This window comes from Ursus americanus, chromosome 12 (genome assembly GCF_024610735.1).
Source record: "Ursus americanus isolate L20-20 chromosome 12, mUrsAme1.1.p, whole genome shotgun sequence".
Taxonomy (NCBI): Eukaryota; Metazoa; Chordata; class Mammalia; order Carnivora; family Ursidae; genus Ursus; species Ursus americanus.
Window position 1 is genome coordinate 41,031,517 of NC_142138.1, and position 19,864 is coordinate 41,051,380.

The 19,864-nt window shown below is 41.7% G+C and overlaps 1 protein-coding gene across 6 annotated transcripts in view; it reads right to left on the minus strand.

Annotated features, from left to right (window-relative positions):
• The window catches only part of KYAT3 (kynurenine aminotransferase 3), a 78,215-nt gene extending 62,878 nt beyond the window's left edge, over positions 1-15,337 (minus strand). For 3 of the 6 annotated variants that reach the window (XM_087866082.1, XM_087866081.1, XM_045801844.2), the window contains exons 1-2: positions 15,259-15,337; positions 9,285-9,384 (exon numbers count right to left, since the gene is read on the minus strand). In XM_087866082.1, coding sequence (XP_087722208.1) covers positions 9,285-9,383 — 99 coding nt within the window. In that variant the 5' untranslated portion in view covers position 9,384; positions 15,259-15,337. The other 3 variants (XM_045801843.2, XM_087866080.1, XM_045801848.2) reach the window with 3 other exon arrangements.
• Positions 15,338-19,864: the final 4,527 nt, after the last annotated feature.

Below are 19,864 nucleotides of genomic sequence, written 5' to 3' on the forward strand. Positions count from 1 at the left end.
AACTAGAAACAATGTAAAAGTCCATTAACAGGTAAAGGGGTAAACGAATGAAGGTACATCCATATAATGGCACACTGTTCAGAAATAAAAAGGAATGAACTACTGATACATCACAACGTGCATAAGTTTAAAAATTATTATGCATGTGAAAAAATGATAAACAAAATTGTACATACTATATAATCCAATTAATATAATAATTTTAGATTATTTTAATTAATCAATTAATTTATTTATTTCTGGGGATGGGGGCGGGCAGAGGGAGAGGGAGAGGGAGAGTCTTGAGAGCTTGTTTGGAGGTTCTAGCAGGGGAGCGCAGCTACTCGTATACCCTTGACCGAAGAACGGTCCTCCTCTAGCGGGGAAGGTCGTCCTCTTCGACCGAGCGCACAGCTTCGGGAGGGATGCACATGGAGCGGTGAGGGAGGAAGGGGACACCCGCCTAGCCAGCCAGATCAGCTGAATCAACCCTGGCGATCAATGGGGTGACAGATGTCGCAGCCAGATCGCCCTCACATCCATGGGAGAGGGAGAGTCTTAAGCTCCATGCTCACTGCAGAGCTGGATGCAGAACTCGATTTTATAACCCTGAGATCATAATTTGAGTCGAAATCAAGAGTCAGAGGCTTAACCAACTGAGCCACACAGCCATCCCTAAAATAATAATTTTTTAAAAAGCAAATTAATCTATGGAGCCAGAGCAAATCAACAGAGTGAAGGATGGACTGCAAAGGAACATGAGGGATCTTTTAGGGGTGATGGGCATGTTCCGTATGTTGATTTTAGCAATGGTTTCATAATATATACATCTTTAAATAATCACTGAGTTTTACCCTCTAAATGGATGCTGTTTATTGTATCTTGATAAAACTGACTGTAAAAAGCTGCCAGAGTAGTTTCTTATAAAACTAAAGATACTTCTAGTATATAATCCAGCAATCACTCTCCTTGGTATTTATACAAAGAAGTTGAAAAATTATGTTCATAAAAAATCTTGTGCGTGAATGTTTATAGCAGCTTTATTTTTAATTGCCAGAACTTGGAAACAACCAAGGTATCCTTCATTAGGTGAATGGATAAACTGTGATACAGCCAGACAATAGAATATTATTCAGTGCTAAAAAGAAATGAGCTATTCAGCAAAGAGACAACACATGGGGAAATCTTAAAGGCAAAATCATGAAGACAGTAAAAAGATCAATGATTTCCAGGGCTTGGGAGGGGGAAGGAGGGCTAAACAGCCAGAAGACAGGACTATTCTGCAGGATACCATAAAGGTACATTATACATTGTCAAAACCCATAGAATGTACAACACTAAGAGTGAACCCTAGTATGAACTATGGATGTTGGGTAACAATGATGTGTCAATGTAGGTTCACTGATTGGAACAAATGCATCACTATGGTGGCGGATACAATAAAAAGGGAGGCTATGCATGTGGGAGGGCAGGGACTATATGGGAATTCTCTAGTTCCTGCTCAGTTTTGCTCTGAACCTACCTATAATGCTCTAAAAAACAGAGATCTATTAAAAAATGGAAAAAAATACTTAAAAACAAAGGTTCCAGAGCATTCTGAAATCATGTCTTCTTTCTCCCTTTGGACAAAATGCTCCTCCAGCAAGCAGACACTAACAGAGTTACCTCATAGATCCTGCCGTCTTCCAAGTTATGATTATACATACATTCCAAAAAAACAGACAAAACAGTCTTTTGCCACTAGATGGCACAGAAGGTTCCTGCAATGGTAGAAGAACCGAAAGTAAAACTCAGATGTGGAAACACAGAGCAGGGACTGGTGACTTCAGATATACAAGGGGAAAATCTAATTATATAAAAATCCAACTTATAACTCAAAGGCACACATATTTAACTGGAACTTTTAAGCAACATATATAGTTGTTTCATTTTATAATTACTTGTTTCCGATATGCTGTAGCTATTTGATATTTGTTGACTAAATAAGTGAGTGAAAGGGAAGGAATCTCAATCTCTTCTAAGAGACAGTATGTTGCAGAAAAAAAATGGGTTCTTTAGTGGAGAATATGCAGTGGCTACAGCACACCCTTACAGGGTTAATTCTAGCAGAGCTAAAATTGGTCTTTGACATATTTTGCACCTTTGCAGACTGACGATAACTGATAGACATGCAAACTCTGGTTCTAAAATTTTGATTGACTTCCTTCCACCCAGTGGAAAAATGGGTTTGCCTTCATCTGCAACTCCCTTTCTTTATTACATATAAATTTATGCTTTTTGACTTTCCTTTGAACTGGTTTTAACTTGTGTTGTTCTCTCATATGAATAAAATAAAAATATTTAATATATATTCATTTTTATATTTGTATGAGCATGATTTTACCCTTTTCTGAAAATTATCTTTTAATAATACTTGTAGAGAAACAAGTTTATTGGAAACGAGTTCTGTCAAACCTGGGAACTGACAGAATAAACATATGGCTGGAATGCCAAAAATATGGGACTCAGGTAGTAAAAAAGAAAGAAAGAAAGAAAGAAAGAAAGAAAGAAAGAAAGAAAGAAAGAAAGAAAGAAAGAAAGAAAAGAAAAGCCTGATTTATTCTCTTTGAAAATTAGGTCCAAGCCAATATCCTGTATGAGTTTACTGACCCCCCCTATACTTACAGGGGTGAACCCTTTGGCCTATCTAAACTATATAATCCCAACCCCCAAGCCCCTAAAGTTAATTAGATTAGGGATGGACAGAGTTAGGCTAAGCTAATCAGGACAAATCTTGGAAATTTGGATTTGAGACTGAGCAAGAGGTCTTGGGTTTCTGCTCTGTACTGGTACCAGGAAGATACATAAAGCCAGATCTCAGGCCCTGCCAAGCTCTCTGCCCTGTAATATATGCCCATATTCCAATTAAAATTTCCAATCTCATTTAATACAAAGACCTTTCAAGCCAGGTAGGTCTTACTTTGAAATCAAACATCGAAACTACTAGCTGTGTGAAGCAGCAGGTTATGTGACCTCTCTGAAATGCAAGTTTCCTCATTTTTTAATAAGGAAAATGAATGTGTGCCCCATGCAATTGCTATGATGATTAAGTTAAATCCGTAGTGGAAAACATACCATTCACTTAACACCCAGTATCCACTTAGAAAGTGGAAACGATTCTCTTAGACACAAAGAGGATGAGTGACTTACACCAAATAGGGTTAGGAGACTTGGGTATGTACTAACTGTACAATAGATAATATTTTCATGTCAAAAAAAGAGAGCTGTGATTTCTTTAGGGAAGGACAGTGTGAAGGAGAAGGGAAAGTTTTTGTTTCAGCTGCTATAAAATAACTGTTTTTGATGGGCAGAAAGCCAAAGAATAGAATTAGTAGATAGATGAGAGAAATATGGAAGGGAAGAAGCAAAAAAGGAAGAAAGGAGACCTTGCTGGTGAGATGTCTCATGGAGTACCCACTCCTACTAGCACATCATGTTACCCTTGGTTAGACTAACCTTATTTAAGGTTTAGTCATTCAGACTGCAGTTTGTAGCATACTGGTTTTCTGCTTTGCTTTTGTTAATGATGTGTTGTCTCTTCTCTTCAACATAGCCTTCTTTAAAAGGACTTCTCAAGGAAACTGTTCTGTATGATGCTATAACAGACGCATGTCACACATTTGTCAAAACCCATAGAATTTATAGCACTTAGAATAATCAACCATACATGTGGACAGTTGTATTCCAAGACCCCTTCTTATCTCTCCCAACTGCTCCACCGAGATATAAGTATCCTCCAGTTCCCCATGTAATCAACCTTTTTACACACGTGGACGATCTCTTGCCGTGCTCTGTTACCAATGAGGCATCCATACAAGATTCCATTTATTTGCTACAAGAGTTAGCTGAAAAGGACATAAGGTATCTGAAGGAGAATAACAATCATCTCTAGACACTGTTCTTCCTTAGGTCATAATCTAAGTGCTGAAGGGATCCAGCTATCTCCAAAAAGAATTACACGAATCCAGGAATTCCCTAGGCCTACAAAAAAGTGACAGCTTCATGGATTTCTAGGTCTAGCTGGCCGTCCCAGACTATGGGCTCCTAATTTTTACGTGCCTCCCCACTTTACGGACTTACTCAAATGTTGGTTCCTGAGCCTTTTTCCCTGGAAATGTCAACATGAACACACTTCCGAAACAAACAAACCTTAGAAGAGCCACCTGCCCTAGGGCTAATGAACTAGTCAAAACATTTCACCTTATTTATACATGGAAAAAGATGACCGAGCCCTGGGGATGCTCCTGCGAGAACATGACAAACAACATGCTATTATTCCGTGCAACTTGATTCAGGTCCTCCCAACAACACCCGCTGCCTAAGGCTACAGCTGCAGCTTCAGCTGGGAGAAGCCTCGGCAGAGCTAACCTTTTGGAAGTGATGTCTACTTAGAAACTCCAGGCGCTGCCCAAAGCCTTCTTAACTCTAGATTAACTAAACTTCTCTGCAAGCAGGCTAGTCTCATGAAGTCCTTCTGCTTTTGCCACCGATCTTCATCTTAAATATTGTAACATTCTTAATCCTGCCACATTATTACCCCTGCCTAATGAAGGTAAGCCCCACGACCAGGAGGTACTAACATCCCATTTCGTGGTACCACATCCCGATCCAAGGGACACCCCTTTGACAGTTCTGATCTAATTTTCTTTGTGGATGGGTCATACTGTAAAAATGAAAAGGGGAATTTCCAGGCTGGTTATGCTGCTACCACCCAATACGAACTACCTGGAAAGGGAAATCTCCCGCAAGCTAAAACGGCCCAACAAGCTGAGCTCCACACCCTCACCAGACTGTGCTGGTTATCAAAAGGGCAAACTGGTAATATTTATATGCTGGCCAATATGTCATGGGGTCGCCCATGAGTTTGGAACACTATGGAAACAAAGGGGTTTTCTCATGTCCACTGGGACCTCAATCAAAAATGAACAAGTATATGACCTCACCGCTCTTCTATCCTCTGAAGTTGCTGCCCTCAAATACAGACACGCACTAAAAGGGCCAAACCTGATTATCAGGGAAATGCCCCAGCTGACTTTCATGCAGAGGCAGCAGCAAGAGAATCTGTAAAGGTCGTGGCACATGTGGATAAAGTCCATTCTGCTTCTAAAAAAATAACCTCTTATTGCCAGACCTGCCATCCTAATGTCCTTGCGACATGGCAACAGTCTGCTCCTGAATCAGAAAAATTAGGATGGGCAAATCATGGCTGTAAGCTCAATGAACAGTCAGGGATATGGGAAGCCCAAGAAGCTTGGTTCTTCCCAGCTGCTCAGCAAATTCTATTTTTTGATTTTTACATTTCTTCTCCCACCATGGTATGTTTAAAATAACTCAAATTATAAATAAACTCTGGTGGGGAGACTTCTACAAGACTTCAAAAAATAGTTTACTGTCAATGTCTAACCTGTCAGGTCCATAGTTCTGGAAAACCTATTTTTGTTCCCAGACACCTCAAACCTCCTCCCTCCGGACCTTTTAAACAACCTGCAGCTGGACTTCATTAATTTGCCACCATTCTTGGATTTTCAATATGTTCCTGTTATTGTTTGTATGTTTTCCAGCTGGCTAAAATTTTCCCCTGGTGCAAGGCTAATGTCCTCACCATGGCAAAGAAACTGTTAGAAAACGTTTCCCACTTGGAGTATACCTTTCATTATTTCTAGTGATCAGGGTACCCAATTCACTGGGAAAATCATACAAGCTTTAATAAATGCCTTACACACATCTTGGAATTATCATTGTCCCTATTACCCTCAGTCACTGGCAAAGCTGAAAGAGCTAATGGAATTTTCCAACGTCAAATCTCTAAGCTTGCTCAAACTACTGGACTCCCTTGGTTAACTAAGGTGCTGCTACTAGCTATTGATAATTCACAATATCACCCTTGGGAAACATACACTCACTCCATAGGTAGGCCAAAGTCTATTGGCATGCAACTTTCTGCTGATCCCTTGCCAGTATGATCCCTTCTGCCCTCATGCCAGTATGACCAGCTACTCTAGGCCTTTAGTGGTTATTGGTAAAGCCTACCATCACAGGTTACAGAAACTTTTTCTGACCCCAGTTCAAAGGATCTTGTTGGTCAGTCTGGAGCTTGGTGACTAGGTATTTTGGAAGCACCATTTGGGGGATGGGAAAAAAAAAGAAGCTCTCAAGCCACATTGGAAAGGACCTTACCAAATGTTCCTGACCACTGACACTGTTGCAAAACTGCAGGGGACTGAGCCTTGCATATACATCTCACAGCTAAAGATGGCCCCACCTGACCTCTGGTCCCGTACAGATGCTGGAGACCTCTAAGTCAAACTGACAACGGAAGACAAGTAGTTCACTTCAAGGTGAACTGCTTCTGCCCAAGACGCCAGATCAAGACTTCATACTTTAACATGAAATCTTTTTTCCTCCTCTTTCTTTACTTCGGCATTAGCTTAGAAAGGTAACGCCCCCATACGTATCTCCCAGGCCACTGCTTGGGGGGCAGGGGGAGGATGGTGGTGGTAATCTTTCAGATTGCTATGTTTGTCATCAAAGATTCCAATCTGTCCATGACGCTAGAGATCCCCTGGTCCTCCCTATGACTAATTTATCTTTTCCTAATGTTACTGCAAATTACAATAGACTCCCCCAGAAGTCTCCCACTGATTTCAACGTTTACAGCCAGAACAGCCTGAGCCTTGCTTTTATCTTTCTTCAGTTATGAGTGTACGCACCCAATGAGACACAACTACTTATGTAAATCTTGGTACATTTGCACCCCCACGTTCTTGTGATCATCTAGCTTACATTTGTGCCCCACCCCCCACCCCACAAGACATCTCACCAGCAACTCCCATCTTTGCAGGGTATTTAGAACAACTCATTCTCTCAGGCTAGGAGATTTTCTTCTGGTAGGCGCTGAAAACCTGACCCCAGACTTGAGAGGGTGAATACAATAATCCCCGCGAATGAATTCATTAATAGCACCAACTAAAGGGAATGGTTTGTGTGTCTTTGTGGCAGTTATCATTCCCCTTGGGCTTACGAATGCCTTGACGGTGCACAGCTGGGCAATGACTTTTAAGTTAATTGCACCGCTAACTTTTCACAAGCAAACTAAGACATCTCATTGGTTGACTCCCCTGAATAAAAAAGACCTACCAGGAGGCATTCATGATTCTAGATTTGCTTCTTTTTGGCAGGGGCATGTTTCCTGGTTAGGAGTTAATGAAAACAAGATGTGATCAGAAACCTCCCCTCGCTTTGGAAGATAAGGCAGAACCTGTTGTTAATGGGCCAGGTGCCCAACAAAGATCTTGAGATTCCCTGCCAAAAGTTGTCCTTGATAAAATAACAGCTCCTGATCTATACAAGGAGGTGCCTGTGCTGAGGTCAATACCACCTGCTGTGCCTGGATTAGCAGGTCTGGGAAGTGGAAACTAAATTACGTGAGATCACAGAAAAAATGACTCCTTCCACGTGGTCTTTCTTTGACTTATTTGATTTTGATTGGTTTGGGTCTTGGGACCATGGCTTCAAAGTGCACTCCAAACATTGGGAATTATCCTTCTTATAGTAATCATGATAATCTCCCTGACGAATTGCATTCTCTCAAAAGCTTTAAATGCATGTTTGTAGCCGCTAACCACCAAGCAAATGAGTGGACCATCAAAGGAATCTAGAAAATAACCGACATAATGAGTGTCAACTGTAAGTTGTGACCTGTGAATATCAAGAGGTTAAGCACGAATATCATGACCTATGGGTACCACACAAAGAAACAACGAGAACTGTGAATTTCAGAGTGGTAGCCAAGAGTGGTGCTAATGCCTTAAATTTTGATCACATCTCTCAGTTACCTGGAGAATTGAGAGAATTGTTAAAAAGAAAAATACAACCCAAAAATGATGTCACTTGGACCAAGTTCCCAAACCAGGGTTTAATACCTAATCTAATTGCACTTTCAACCTCCCCCAGAAATGTAGTCTTAACCAGTCAGCCAGGAATTTTTCAATTAGTGCCAAAGAGTCTACCACATGGGCCCCTGGCATCCCCCAAAGAAAGATGAGGTAATCTGCATGATCAGACCCCTTGCTTTTCCCTGCTAAGGGAAAGCCATCTGGCCTGGAATTAATTACTTTCCTTTGCTAATTACTTTTTTCCCCCACCTTCCTTCTTGTACAACTTCCGTTTTGTACAACTCTTTGGGGCTCTTCTCTGCCTCCTGGATGGGATGGGTGCCCTGCTCTTGAGTCATTTAATAAAGCCAGTTAGATCTTCAAATTTTCTCAGCCGGATTTTGTTTCTTTAACAGTATCATCTAGTACCCAATCCATATTCATATTTTTCTGACTGCCTTTAAAAATATCTTTTCTACAGAGGCGCCTGGGTGGCTCAGTCGGTGAAGCATCCAACTCTTGATTTTGGCTCAGGTCATGATTTCAGGGTCGTGAGATCGAGCCCCACAATGGGCTCCATGCTTCACCTCTCCCTTTCCCTCTGTCCCTCCTCCCTGTTCTTGCATATGTGCTCTTTCTCTCTCAAAAAAAATTTAAAAAATACATGTATCTTTTTTACATTTCAGTTGATTGCATCAAGTTCCTAAACAAGGCCCACACATTGTATTTGGTGGATGAGGCTCTTAAGCCTCTTTTCATCCTAGAGCAGTCCTCCTGAAATTACCCCCTCCCACTTTTCTCCCATGCCACTGACTTATTGAAGAAATTGGGTCAGTTATCTATCCTGTGGTTATGACCCACATTTTGGATTTGTTTGCTTTTCTATGATTTCACATAACCTGCTCTTCAATCTGCCATATTTTTTTAATAAACCGGAAGTCACAGGGCCAGCACTGATAGTCACTATAATATCCTATCTCGAGTAGACAAGGCATGTCCTCCTGAGAGTGCCAGAGTTAGACAGGGATGAGGGCGGTACTTCGGTTATGCCACTTAAAAGCTGTGACCTTGGGCAAGTTACTACACCTATCTAAGCCTCTACTTTCCCACTTGTAAAACAGGAATATAACAATTCATAACTTGAAGACTTTTATAAAGATGAGATAATAAATGAGTATTGCAATGCCCAGCACTGTGTCTGACACATACACGCACAAGCAGTAGCTCAGGAAATGTCAGCTCTAACAAGGACAAACGATACCTCCAGTTCACAGAGCACAGAAATACTCATTCCAATAAGAGGCTTATAAAGTACCTGAAAAATGGTATCTTTTTTTGACATAGCAGGATACGTACAATATTTATCTGTAAAAGTGATTAAGCAATACCTACAGCAGAAGCAGGGAGTCCAAGGATTTTTGAAGAATAAATTGTCTTCAGGAATTTTGCTCTACTGTCAAGGGAGCAGAGTCTCCTCTGGGCCAAAAACATGCTGCAGAATAAAAGAAAAACTTTAAAAGGAAGAAAATATATGATACTTACATCACTGTCAGACACTTACAGCTACTTAATAGACCATAAGCTCATATAAAATAGAAGTAAAAATTGTTGATAGCTGTTTTCTTTCTATATGTAATCTCTCATCACTAGACTCATTCTAATAGAATCCTCCTTATCTTACAAAAATTTATGCATATGTCATTTTAAACTAGAGATGTGTAAGGATATTGTAAATTCAAAAAATAAGGCTCTAATTTATTCAAGAGCATAAAATTACAGTAAGTAAAAGTTTCATTTGTAGCAGCTATAAAAACCAGAATATTTCAATCTAGGAGCTACTCAAATTTTGTAATTTTCTGGATAATAGTCATTGGTGAAACAGCACAATTTTTGACAGTAAATTGGTTAGAAACAGAATTTAGTAAGTTGTTTTAAAAGGATTATAGCAAGTCCTTGACAAATATAAAGAATATATGAATGAATCTTAGGTTATTTTCACAGATGGTACTTTCCTCAACAATCTCACAGACAGCTAGCAATCTATTTCAACAGATTCCAGTTACATAACAGGCATGCATTCTGAATTACATCCCTACCTATAAGGAAAACTGTTATCAAAGAAATATGAAATTCTATTATTATACTGCCACTTACAAGTATAAGAAAACTCAGCTTTCTAAAAAACATCCAAGTAAACAGAAACTTAAAAGGTTTTACTCTAAGAATGTTGTATCAGTGCATGGCACTTCTACCTCTAGTAGTGAGAAATAATATACTGGATGTTTCTTAAAGGTTAAATATAAAATCCTGACCTTGCCGACAAAATCTTGGCTTAAAACAACAGCCTCTTAGCCATTCCACACCACATCAGCCTATTTAAATTCTCTGCAAAGCACTTTTGTTGTTTTTTGGTTGGTCACTCATTCACTCATTTGATGCTTCATGAGCCGGGACCTAGTGTGTTTACCCCTGCATTCTCTGGCACATAGTAGGCACTTGATAAATAAAAGTATTAAATGACTGAATAAATACATAAAATCACACTATAAATTAATGATTTAAGTGGGCTATTTATGAGGTCTTTTATGAAATATTGATTCATTTTGGAAAGTAAACCATTACTCCTTATGTTGTAAATCTTTCAGGTTGAAGAACAGGTTTTCTTAAATCAAGAAATGCCTATTCTAGGGGCGCCTGGGTGGCTCAGTCGTTAAGCGTCTGCCTTCAGCTCAGGGCATGATCCCGGAGTCCTGGGATCGAGCCCCACATCAGGCTCCTCCGCTGGGAGCCTGCTTCTTCCTCTCCTACTCCACCTGCTGTGTTCCCTCTCTCGCTGGCTGGCTCTCTGTCAAATAAATAAATAAAATCTTAAAAAAAAAAAAAAAAGAAATGCCTATTCTTGTGTCATTAACTGTTCCATTCAGTAATCAAATACTAACTAGGTTAGGCAATAGGGATTGTTTTAAGGAAAGATATTACCAAACAACGGGAACAATATTGAAAAATCTTTATTCAGTATCATGGAGTTACTTCATTTAGGATAATATAGTTGTTTTTCTTTCCCAGCAAATAAATGTCCACATTTAAGTTCAGCCTAATTTCTTAGGTATTTAAGCAAAGTATAAGCAAAATGCTTTCTTGCAAGTAGACAAATGAGAGAAACCTCTTCTACCTTCTTGAGATAAACTAGGTGAAAAACCAGCACTAGGAACCAGGATACCTGGATTCTAGTCTTTATTCTGATATTAAAGTTTTCTATCCTTGGACAAATCACTGATTCTTGCTGAACCTCAGTTTCCTCATTTTTCAAAAGAGATGAATACATGAATCCTTGATTTGAAGGTAATGTCAGAAGGTGCTGGTAAGTCAATGACTGATCATGTGTGAGCTTAGACACCAGCTCTTAAGAGATTTCACTCCACACAGGGTGAACCATGCCTTCTGGCCACCAGGTCTCAGTGCCCATTCTTCTTAGGGAGTGAACACTAAATCCCCCTGTTTTCATCTGGAAATCCCGCATCATTTCTAGCTACCTTCAACAGTATATTACCTCCATGATACAAGGTACACCCTGGCAAGTGACCCAGTTCTTCATTTCTCTTCCACTTTCCAAACTTTCCACTGTGTCTTTTGGAACAGACGGACCATAATCAGCAAATTCCAATGTATCTTCACGTTCTCAGAGTATTCTCCTTATTTTAATGCAATCTTATTGTTCCCTGAAGAGACCATTTCCATGTTCCTCAGGGCTGGCTTTTGTTCTTCTGTGCTGCTCTTAAGTCCTTCCCCCTGTCCATTTTACCACTGCCAGATTATTAGTTCCCTGACCTGCCTCACTGATGTTATCTCCTGGCCTGCTGACAACTTCCTGTCATTATTAAAGATTTTGTCATTAGGCATACAGTTTTCTTCTCCATGCAAAGTACTGTGATCATCCTAGATACTTTCAATGGCTTCAGAGATGATCCCCCCAACAGCTGACATCCCCATGTCCATTGCTCTTCTGCTCCATTCCACCTTAGTCATTTTCCTACCATCATATCCTGACCCCACACCTTGCCATTACCTCAGTCTGGTCTAATTCCAAAATAACTAATTAAAACATTCTGCTCTTTGACCATAAACTACCATCCCTTTCAATTAATTATTCCATTCTTCAATATTATCAAGATCTCTAGGAGGCTGCTGCTCCTTTTCCCAACAAGCCTTCCCTTTCCTTTATTTTTCAATTTAGATACCAGTTCCACCCCTTCGGTAATGTCCTTGACAATGCCCTATCCACCTTGTCTGTCCTTTCACCTGTTTACAACACTCTAGCCCTGGATGAACTCTTCCACAGAGTCTGGTTTTCCCAAGCTGTGGAATGCTGGGGAAAGTCACACAGGATATGTTTGGTTTCACCATAAATTCATGGCCATTAATCTCAAATTGACCCCCAACACTCCAGCATTTATACTACATTTTACAGGGGAAGGATGGCAGAATATGCCACCCCAAAATATGCCACTTTAGAATAAGAATTATTATGAGCTAAAGGCACTTGAAAAACAGCAAATGCAAGAAGAGCAGTCTGATCCCTCTCTTTCTTTCTGAAAACAGGAGATAAAATTCCCCTGTGAAAGGAAGGTGCTCTCCCTACACAGGAGAAAAGAAACATTCTTACATGGGAAGTTGAAGCTGAGAAAATTTTGTAAACACAGACCTTGTTAAAATAATTCTTACCTTCCTTTAGCTCCCCAAATATTTTGGTTATTTTTCCACAATTGCCTCTCTATGTTCAACCTACTATAAAAGCATTTGTTTTTGCCACTTCTTTGGGTCTTCATTTTCTTAAGAGGACTCCTGTGTCACGTAGAACTTACATGAAATGTGTGTGCTCTTCTCCTGTTATCAGTCTTATGGCAGTTTAATTCTCAGGCACAGCTGGAAACCCTAAAAGGACAAGCCATACTTCTCTCTCATAGTCCAGAATGATTATTTTAATTGTCCCCACACTCCTCTAACCTAAAAGCTCTTTATTCTAAGGAGATGACCTTGCTTCCTATCACAGAGAAAACAGAAGCTATCAGATTTACCATTTCAATTTACCCAAATAAAAAAAACCAACCCCCCAAAATCCCTTCTTTCTTCCTTTCTATTATAATAAAGGAAGTGACCTTTCCACCAAAGGGTATTTCCTCCTCCCATGACTAAGATCTCATTCATGTCTAGCTCTACAGAGACCTTGCTCCACTGATTTTCCCCCCTTTCTCTGGCATATGCAACTTTCCTTGCTCACATCTCTTCTAGTTATAAAACAATAAATACAAAACATAAACAAAAACTAAAACTCCTGACTCTGCCTTCTCCTTCCTGTTGCTCATCTCCTCTTCAAATTGAAACTTTCCTGTTACTTTCTCTTGAGAGCAAAACTTTTAAACTTTTAAAAAGCACTTGTCTTCTTTTCCTCAAACTATAGTCCTCACCGTGGTGCAATCTGACTTTTGTACCCACTACTCCACAGGTGGCTCTTGCTCAAGTCAGTTTTGACCTTCATGTTAAGTCCAGTGAACATCTGGCAATTCTCTCACTGCAGTGTTAGATACTGCTGGTCAAGCCCTGTCTCCTCCCAGAAACACCACGTTCCCTTGGCTTTTGACATTCTACAATCCCTCATTTCCCTCCTATCTCTCCTCCAATCTGCCATTAAATGATGGAATTTCTCAGTACCCTCATCTGAACTCTCTCTTCTCACTCATTAATCTCTCACTAAGTAATCTGATTGTGGGAGGAACTGTGAGGGCATCAGTGGGGGGGAAAAAAAAGGGCTCCAAAGAAATCTAAGTGGGCTGACATACAGATTCAGAACCTCTGAAAACTATTTTTCTTCTGAGCTTTACATAAACACGTTTTGACCAGCACTTTCTATTGCAATTAACATTCCATACATATATTCACAAGTAATAAAACTAGATTAACAAATTTGGATGTCATTGAAAAGTTGGAGAAAATCCAAACATATGGCTTTTAACTCTAAACAATATTTTCATTGTATTTTTTCTAGTTTCTCCTTAAAAACAATGTTGTATGAAGAAAACCAGGCAATTGCTCATCAAGGCGATCTGGTAAACCTGATTATGGCATATTGGAAATATGGTCAGCTCCATATTCAAATACACATGATCAGTAGAAAATTAAAGTATTTCTAATCATTGGAGTAAACTATTTAAAATGAAGATACAGATGTATGTGTGGCAGAAGCTGTGAAGGCTGGTAAACTGTTGGGGGGCAGAATCCACAGCTATAATGTAAGCAAAGCAGTCAAAATGAATTGTATCAAGTTGGAAACTCCGGCCTTAAACCCAAACGATCAATTTAGATATAATCCTTTTGCATGCGCGGAGGAGTGGTAGGAAGAGATTCAGGTAATTTGACAAAGTTCAGATCATTCAGGTTAACTGCAGGCTCAAGGAAGCTTAAGGTGAGTGCAAAAAAGGCTGGTGCTAATTAACGCACAGCCCACGCTGTTAAGTTTGAGCAAAGGTTATTTCTCCTTTATGCTCTCCCTGCCCCTCCACTTCTAGAATTTTATAAGGTTCACCGCTGCAACAGATGGCATCCAGAAGGTGCACAGGTACCGGCTGGGGAAGTAGAGCGGGAATAAGAAGCCTCAAAGTCACGTCTTTGGAGCAAGGTGGGGGGGGGGGGGATTAGCCATATTTAGCCCGAGCTGAAGGAGAGGGGATCCGGAAAGTGCCGAAAAGCCGTTCTGTGAAAATAGGTTCGTGGAATATAAATGTGCCCAGGGTAAGAAACGGGGCTGTCTGGATTCCATGAGAAGGAAAGAGGTTTCTGCACAGCACGAGGTGACGCTCTGGGCCCCGCTGGCGGTCCCAGTGGAAGGGAGCGAGCTGCCCAGCTCTCGCCTCAGGCGGCGGGGGGGTGTGTCACCCCCAAGGAGTGGCAGATTGGGCTGTTTTGCTCTTTTAACCACACATTTCAGATTCCACACTTCACTTACACGGCAGGACAACAGCCTTCGTTTCCTTTCTTACTAGCAATCTCGGTTATGGATGAGCTGGAGTCGGTGTTTCCAAAATGCCAGAGTGAGTTGTCGAATCCAGAGCGAAAGGGGCACAAAGCCTTTTTTGGGTGACTGGGGTGCAGGGGCCGCACCCGGCGAGGCCGGCCACCTCCCCAGAGAAAACGTAATTCCAGCGCGGACGCCGGCACCCGAGCGCGAGGCCGAGTCCTGAAGGAGATCCGGCCCGGCTCTCGGTCTCGCCAGGCGCGCCGCGCCTCTCCCGCGGCCTCCCTCCCCGGCCGGCCTCCCCCCACCCGACTCGGCGCGCCAGGCCCCGGAGCGCCCGCCTGGCGCCCCACTCACCTCCGGCGCGCGACAGTCTCTCCTCCCCGGGCTCCGGGCCCGCCCGCGCTCCAGGGTGGGGTGGCCGGGGCCTCGGACGTAGGGGCGGAGCCCGGGCGCAGCGGGGCGCTGGGTCGGGATGCAGAGCGCAGATTGGCTGAGGCGCCGGCCGCGAGCGCGGACTGGCTGGCACGGGATGCGGGGCGGGGTGCCGGGGAGTAAGGGGATCGCGGGCTGCGCCGGGCGGGTGGAGGTGCGGGGCGGCGTAGGCGCGGCGGGTTAGAGGCTGGTCTGGGCCCAGGGGCGGGACGCGGAGAGTACCTGGAGACGGCCGGGGATCGGGTATGAGAATTAGGCCTCATCAGATGTGTGTCCTTGACTTGGGTTGGGGTGGGTTATAGGACAAGGACTGATTTGGAAGAAAGGGCAAACTGGGCACAGCACTTAGAGCAGGGAAGGGTTGCGGACAGAATAATGTTGGAGGGTGCCTGAGAGAGGGCGAGCCTAAAGAGAATGTGAAAAGGGATTCGTAGATGTGTTCCTCGCCTGTGATGGGGGTGAGAAAAAAAGCGGGAATTTACATTTCTGAATAGAAAAAAAAAAGTTTGATTAGAGAACTGAGAAGGAAAGGGGGGTGTGACACTGGAGGAAAATACACGACATTTTAACAGTGAAGAAAAAATCGCCAGAGAGAAAAGGACACCACCTGTCCGATAGGGGAGGCGGTATAGCGAAAGAAGTTTCTGTTAAGAATCAAATTTCACAATTACATTTCCTTCCTCTCCTAGTTTAAGGTGAGAGGATAGATGAAGTGAGAGTGGCAGTACCATTGTTACTCAGGCCTAGAGGAAAGAACAAAAATAGTCTTTGGTTGAAGGAATATACTCTTCAACTAGGTACTAGGACTCAGCTTATCTGAATCTGCTGTCTACCACCTGCCCATTTGCTTTATAATTCTATAATTATAATTTCTATAATTATAACTTCTATAATTTTTGTGGCCACTGTCTTTCCTCTTGTTTTTGTTCTCATGGGCTTAAGGCTTAAAAGAATCTCCTTACTGTTATTTTAGTGGGGCTTATGTAGAGTCAAAATATAAGTATCTATGATTTGCCGTCTCTTGCGGTTGTCCTTATTGGTTTACATACACATTCTTTAAATGACTGAATGAGCAAATGCTGGGCATTCAGATGCTTTGTTCCTATGTTAAGCCTCATGTTATTCTTTATATTCATGTTGATGTTTAAAAGAGAAATATGGAAATATAAGTGATTCCCTGGAATTAATAGCTCATAGCTGTATTTTCTTTATAGCTTCTGCTCATTTGTTTTGTGAATATAAAAACAGTATCTTCCTGATATAGATAAAGCCCTTTCCACTGCCTCATACAGAGGACTAAAAATATTCTGAAATATAGCAGAGAGAAGGCAGTATAGCACAGCGGTGAAGCCAAATCGTCTGGTTCAAATCCTAGCTCTGCAATTATCTGCAGCTTTGGGCAAGTTACTTTATTTCTCTGTGCTTCACTTTCCTCATCTGTAAAATGTGAGTAATGGAACCTTACTTACAGTGCTGCTGTGAGGATTAGAAGATTATATAGACCCAAAAAAGCTTAGAACAGTACTTGGTTCTTAGTACTATAAAATTGTTCCTTAAGAAAAAAGGAAAGAGAATCTTCCAGAGGAGGCTGCTAATTATTCCCTAATATTTAGTATTCTCTTCCTCTGTAGTAATAGAACCATAACAGAACTCATGTGAGTTCACTCCTTGGTGAGTTGCAGATAGAAACTATACCAGGTGAGTTGTTGGGCAAAGGAAACTTTATTTGCAGCAAACAAGGAAATTAAAGGGAATAACCTCCAAAGCCCTGACTCCCTGAGCAAGGGTGAATGGGTTCCTTTTACTTAGAGTTAGGATGAATATTTAGAAAGGGAAGACTTGTCATCATAAGTAGAGGCAGGCATAAGTGGTGCCTCCATGAAACATGCCTGTACAAACATTGTAAGCTATGTAAATGAGGCTTGTGCCCTCCTTAGTCGGAGATTTTAGTATTATAATGAGGTGAAGGTCACTCTCAGTCATCCCAGAGGTCACTCCATGGTCCATCTGTGCAGGTGTGAGTTGGGGGCTTAGCTCAACCTGGTCTGGGTGGTCTGGGCAGTCATTACTGCTTGATGGGCCATTTTGGTTTCCTTAATGGGATGCTGAGCCTATAAGGTCTTTTGTCTGAGTGAAGAGATAAACTGGAAAGAAGAGCTTAGGGTGAAAATGTGGGATGAAGGTCAGTAGATACAAGCAGGTGAGCAGTAAAGTTCAGGTCTTAGGGTCTAGCTGGTGACAGAACTCACAAATTTCAGCAGAGGTTGTGGGTATTTGGTATAAAGACTGTGTTTCCACCCTCTGTTGTGCTGGGCCAGACTAAATTCTGGGCACTGGGATATAAATGGACATCATACAGGAAAATCTTAAAGGGGAAGCATGCCCTTATTGCTCCCTTGTTTTGCAGTTCCCCTGACAGTATGAGTGCAGACAGGATTGCTGCAGCTCTCTTGGACCACCTGATGGAATCTGCAAGTTGAAGATGGTGGAGCAATGGAATGAGAGAGAAGGAGCCGGAGCCCTGACATCATGGAGCCACTACCCCAGCCCCACACCTACTATATTTAAGTGCGAAAGAAATCAACTTCAATTTTGTTTAACTCTTTTATATGAATTTTCTAACATGCTCTTGTACTGTGACTGTTGGGTTCCTGACTTTTCTAGTCTGCTTACCAAAGGCACTCCACTTTACTTGACCTCCCAGGTGACACTAGAGGAGGGACAGGGAAGAGAACGAGGTGGAAGCAAAGCCCCATTACCTGAAAATGCTTCGCAAGAGGTTATCTGTCTCTTCTAGGCACTAAGAGGCAGGCAGGCAGGCAGAACAACATTCTTCTTTTACCTGGTAACCCTAGGGCAGTACTACGAAGGACCTGCTCTAGGAAAAAAGACAAGTCTGGGTTTGTAACTTCCTAAAGGTTTTTCCACCCTACATTCCTGCTATAAAGAGTTATGTTCTTGGAAGCTGAAGAGAATAGATCTTCAACATTTCAGCATTCTCACCACACACACACATACACACACACAAAATTAACTATGTTAACTATGTGAGATGATGGACAAAGTAATCCAATTGACCTTGGTAATCATTCTGCAATGTGTGTATACATACATATGTCAAAAAAGGAGTTATGTTCATGGGGCACCTGGGTGGCGCAGTCATTAAGTGTCTGCCTTCAGCTCAGGGTGTCATCCCGCCTTTCTGGGATCGAGCCCCACATCAGGCTTCTCCGCTGGGAGCCTGCTTCTTCCTCTCCCACTCCCCCTGCTCGTGTTCCTTCTCTTGCTAGCTGTCTCTCTCTCTGTCAAATAAATAAATAAAATCTTTAAAAAAAAAAAAAGGCGTTACGTTCGGTTTTCACCCTCATGGAGCTATTTTAAATGCAATGTTTTATGTGTATTATTACAGTAAATTAATGCTTTCCAGCCAGATAAATAATAACTGTACAAACATTAGTTTAAGTGTTTCAAAAACCGTAATAGAAATTATACATTTACCCATAGAAAGCCTGCCTAAGGTAACTACATATTTGTTTATCTATCTGTCTATCCATCTGACTGTCTATCCACATAACACATTTGGCTGAATTTATAGCAATTTAGCTATTAGCATTGGTTACTTAAGCCATTCAGAAAGTCTTCATAGTCTTTGAACAATCTTTTAAAAGAGAAAATAAATTTTGACTTTACAAATCAATTTGGTAGGAAAAAAGTCATTCAAAACATGGGGTCCATATGTAAGATATAATAAAAATTGTCCCTGTGACAGCTTTGGCAATTATTGTACCCTTCTAGGCTAGGTATGTGGCTTCTGGCTAACTAGTGTTAGAAAATGTCCCTGCACAAGTGAATATCACTGTGTTAAAATCCAGGAGAAATTGCTTTTCTCAGGGAGGTGTCATGTGTTCTTTCTCAATCTACTTTGCCTCTGGAATTCATGGTTCATTCATGATGGAGCTTTCAAGCTTTCAGAGGCCTTTCTCTTCCAGGATATATGCAGATTCTCGGCTCCTGAAGTGTTTCTTTTCTTTCTTTTTTTTTTTTTTTAAGATTTTATTTATTCGACAGAGAGAGACAGCCAGCGAGAGAGGGAACACAAGCAGGGGGAGTGGGAGAGGAAGAAGCAGGCTCATAGCGGAAGAGCCTGATGTGGGGCTCGATCCCAGAACTCTGGGATCACGCCCTGAGCTGAAGGCAGACGCTCAACGACTGAGCCACCCAGGCGCCCCTCCTGAAGGGTTTCTATGGTGACGGCCTTTTGATCTCTCAATCTGTCATAGTGTGTGATATCTCTTTGGCAATGCTGCCTGTCCAGTCAGTACCACATTCCCGGTGGCTCTCGAGAGCAGCGGCAGGAAATAAACACCAGATTCTCTAGGTCTGTGAGGAAGAGATAATGACGAAATCCTATGTGGTGAGGGAGAGGGAGAAGATTCTCCTCTAAATAGTACAAGAATATAAATAACTATCAGATTCCTGCAATATTCAATATGATGTTAAATAACCAAATGGTAAACTTTCAGGGAGA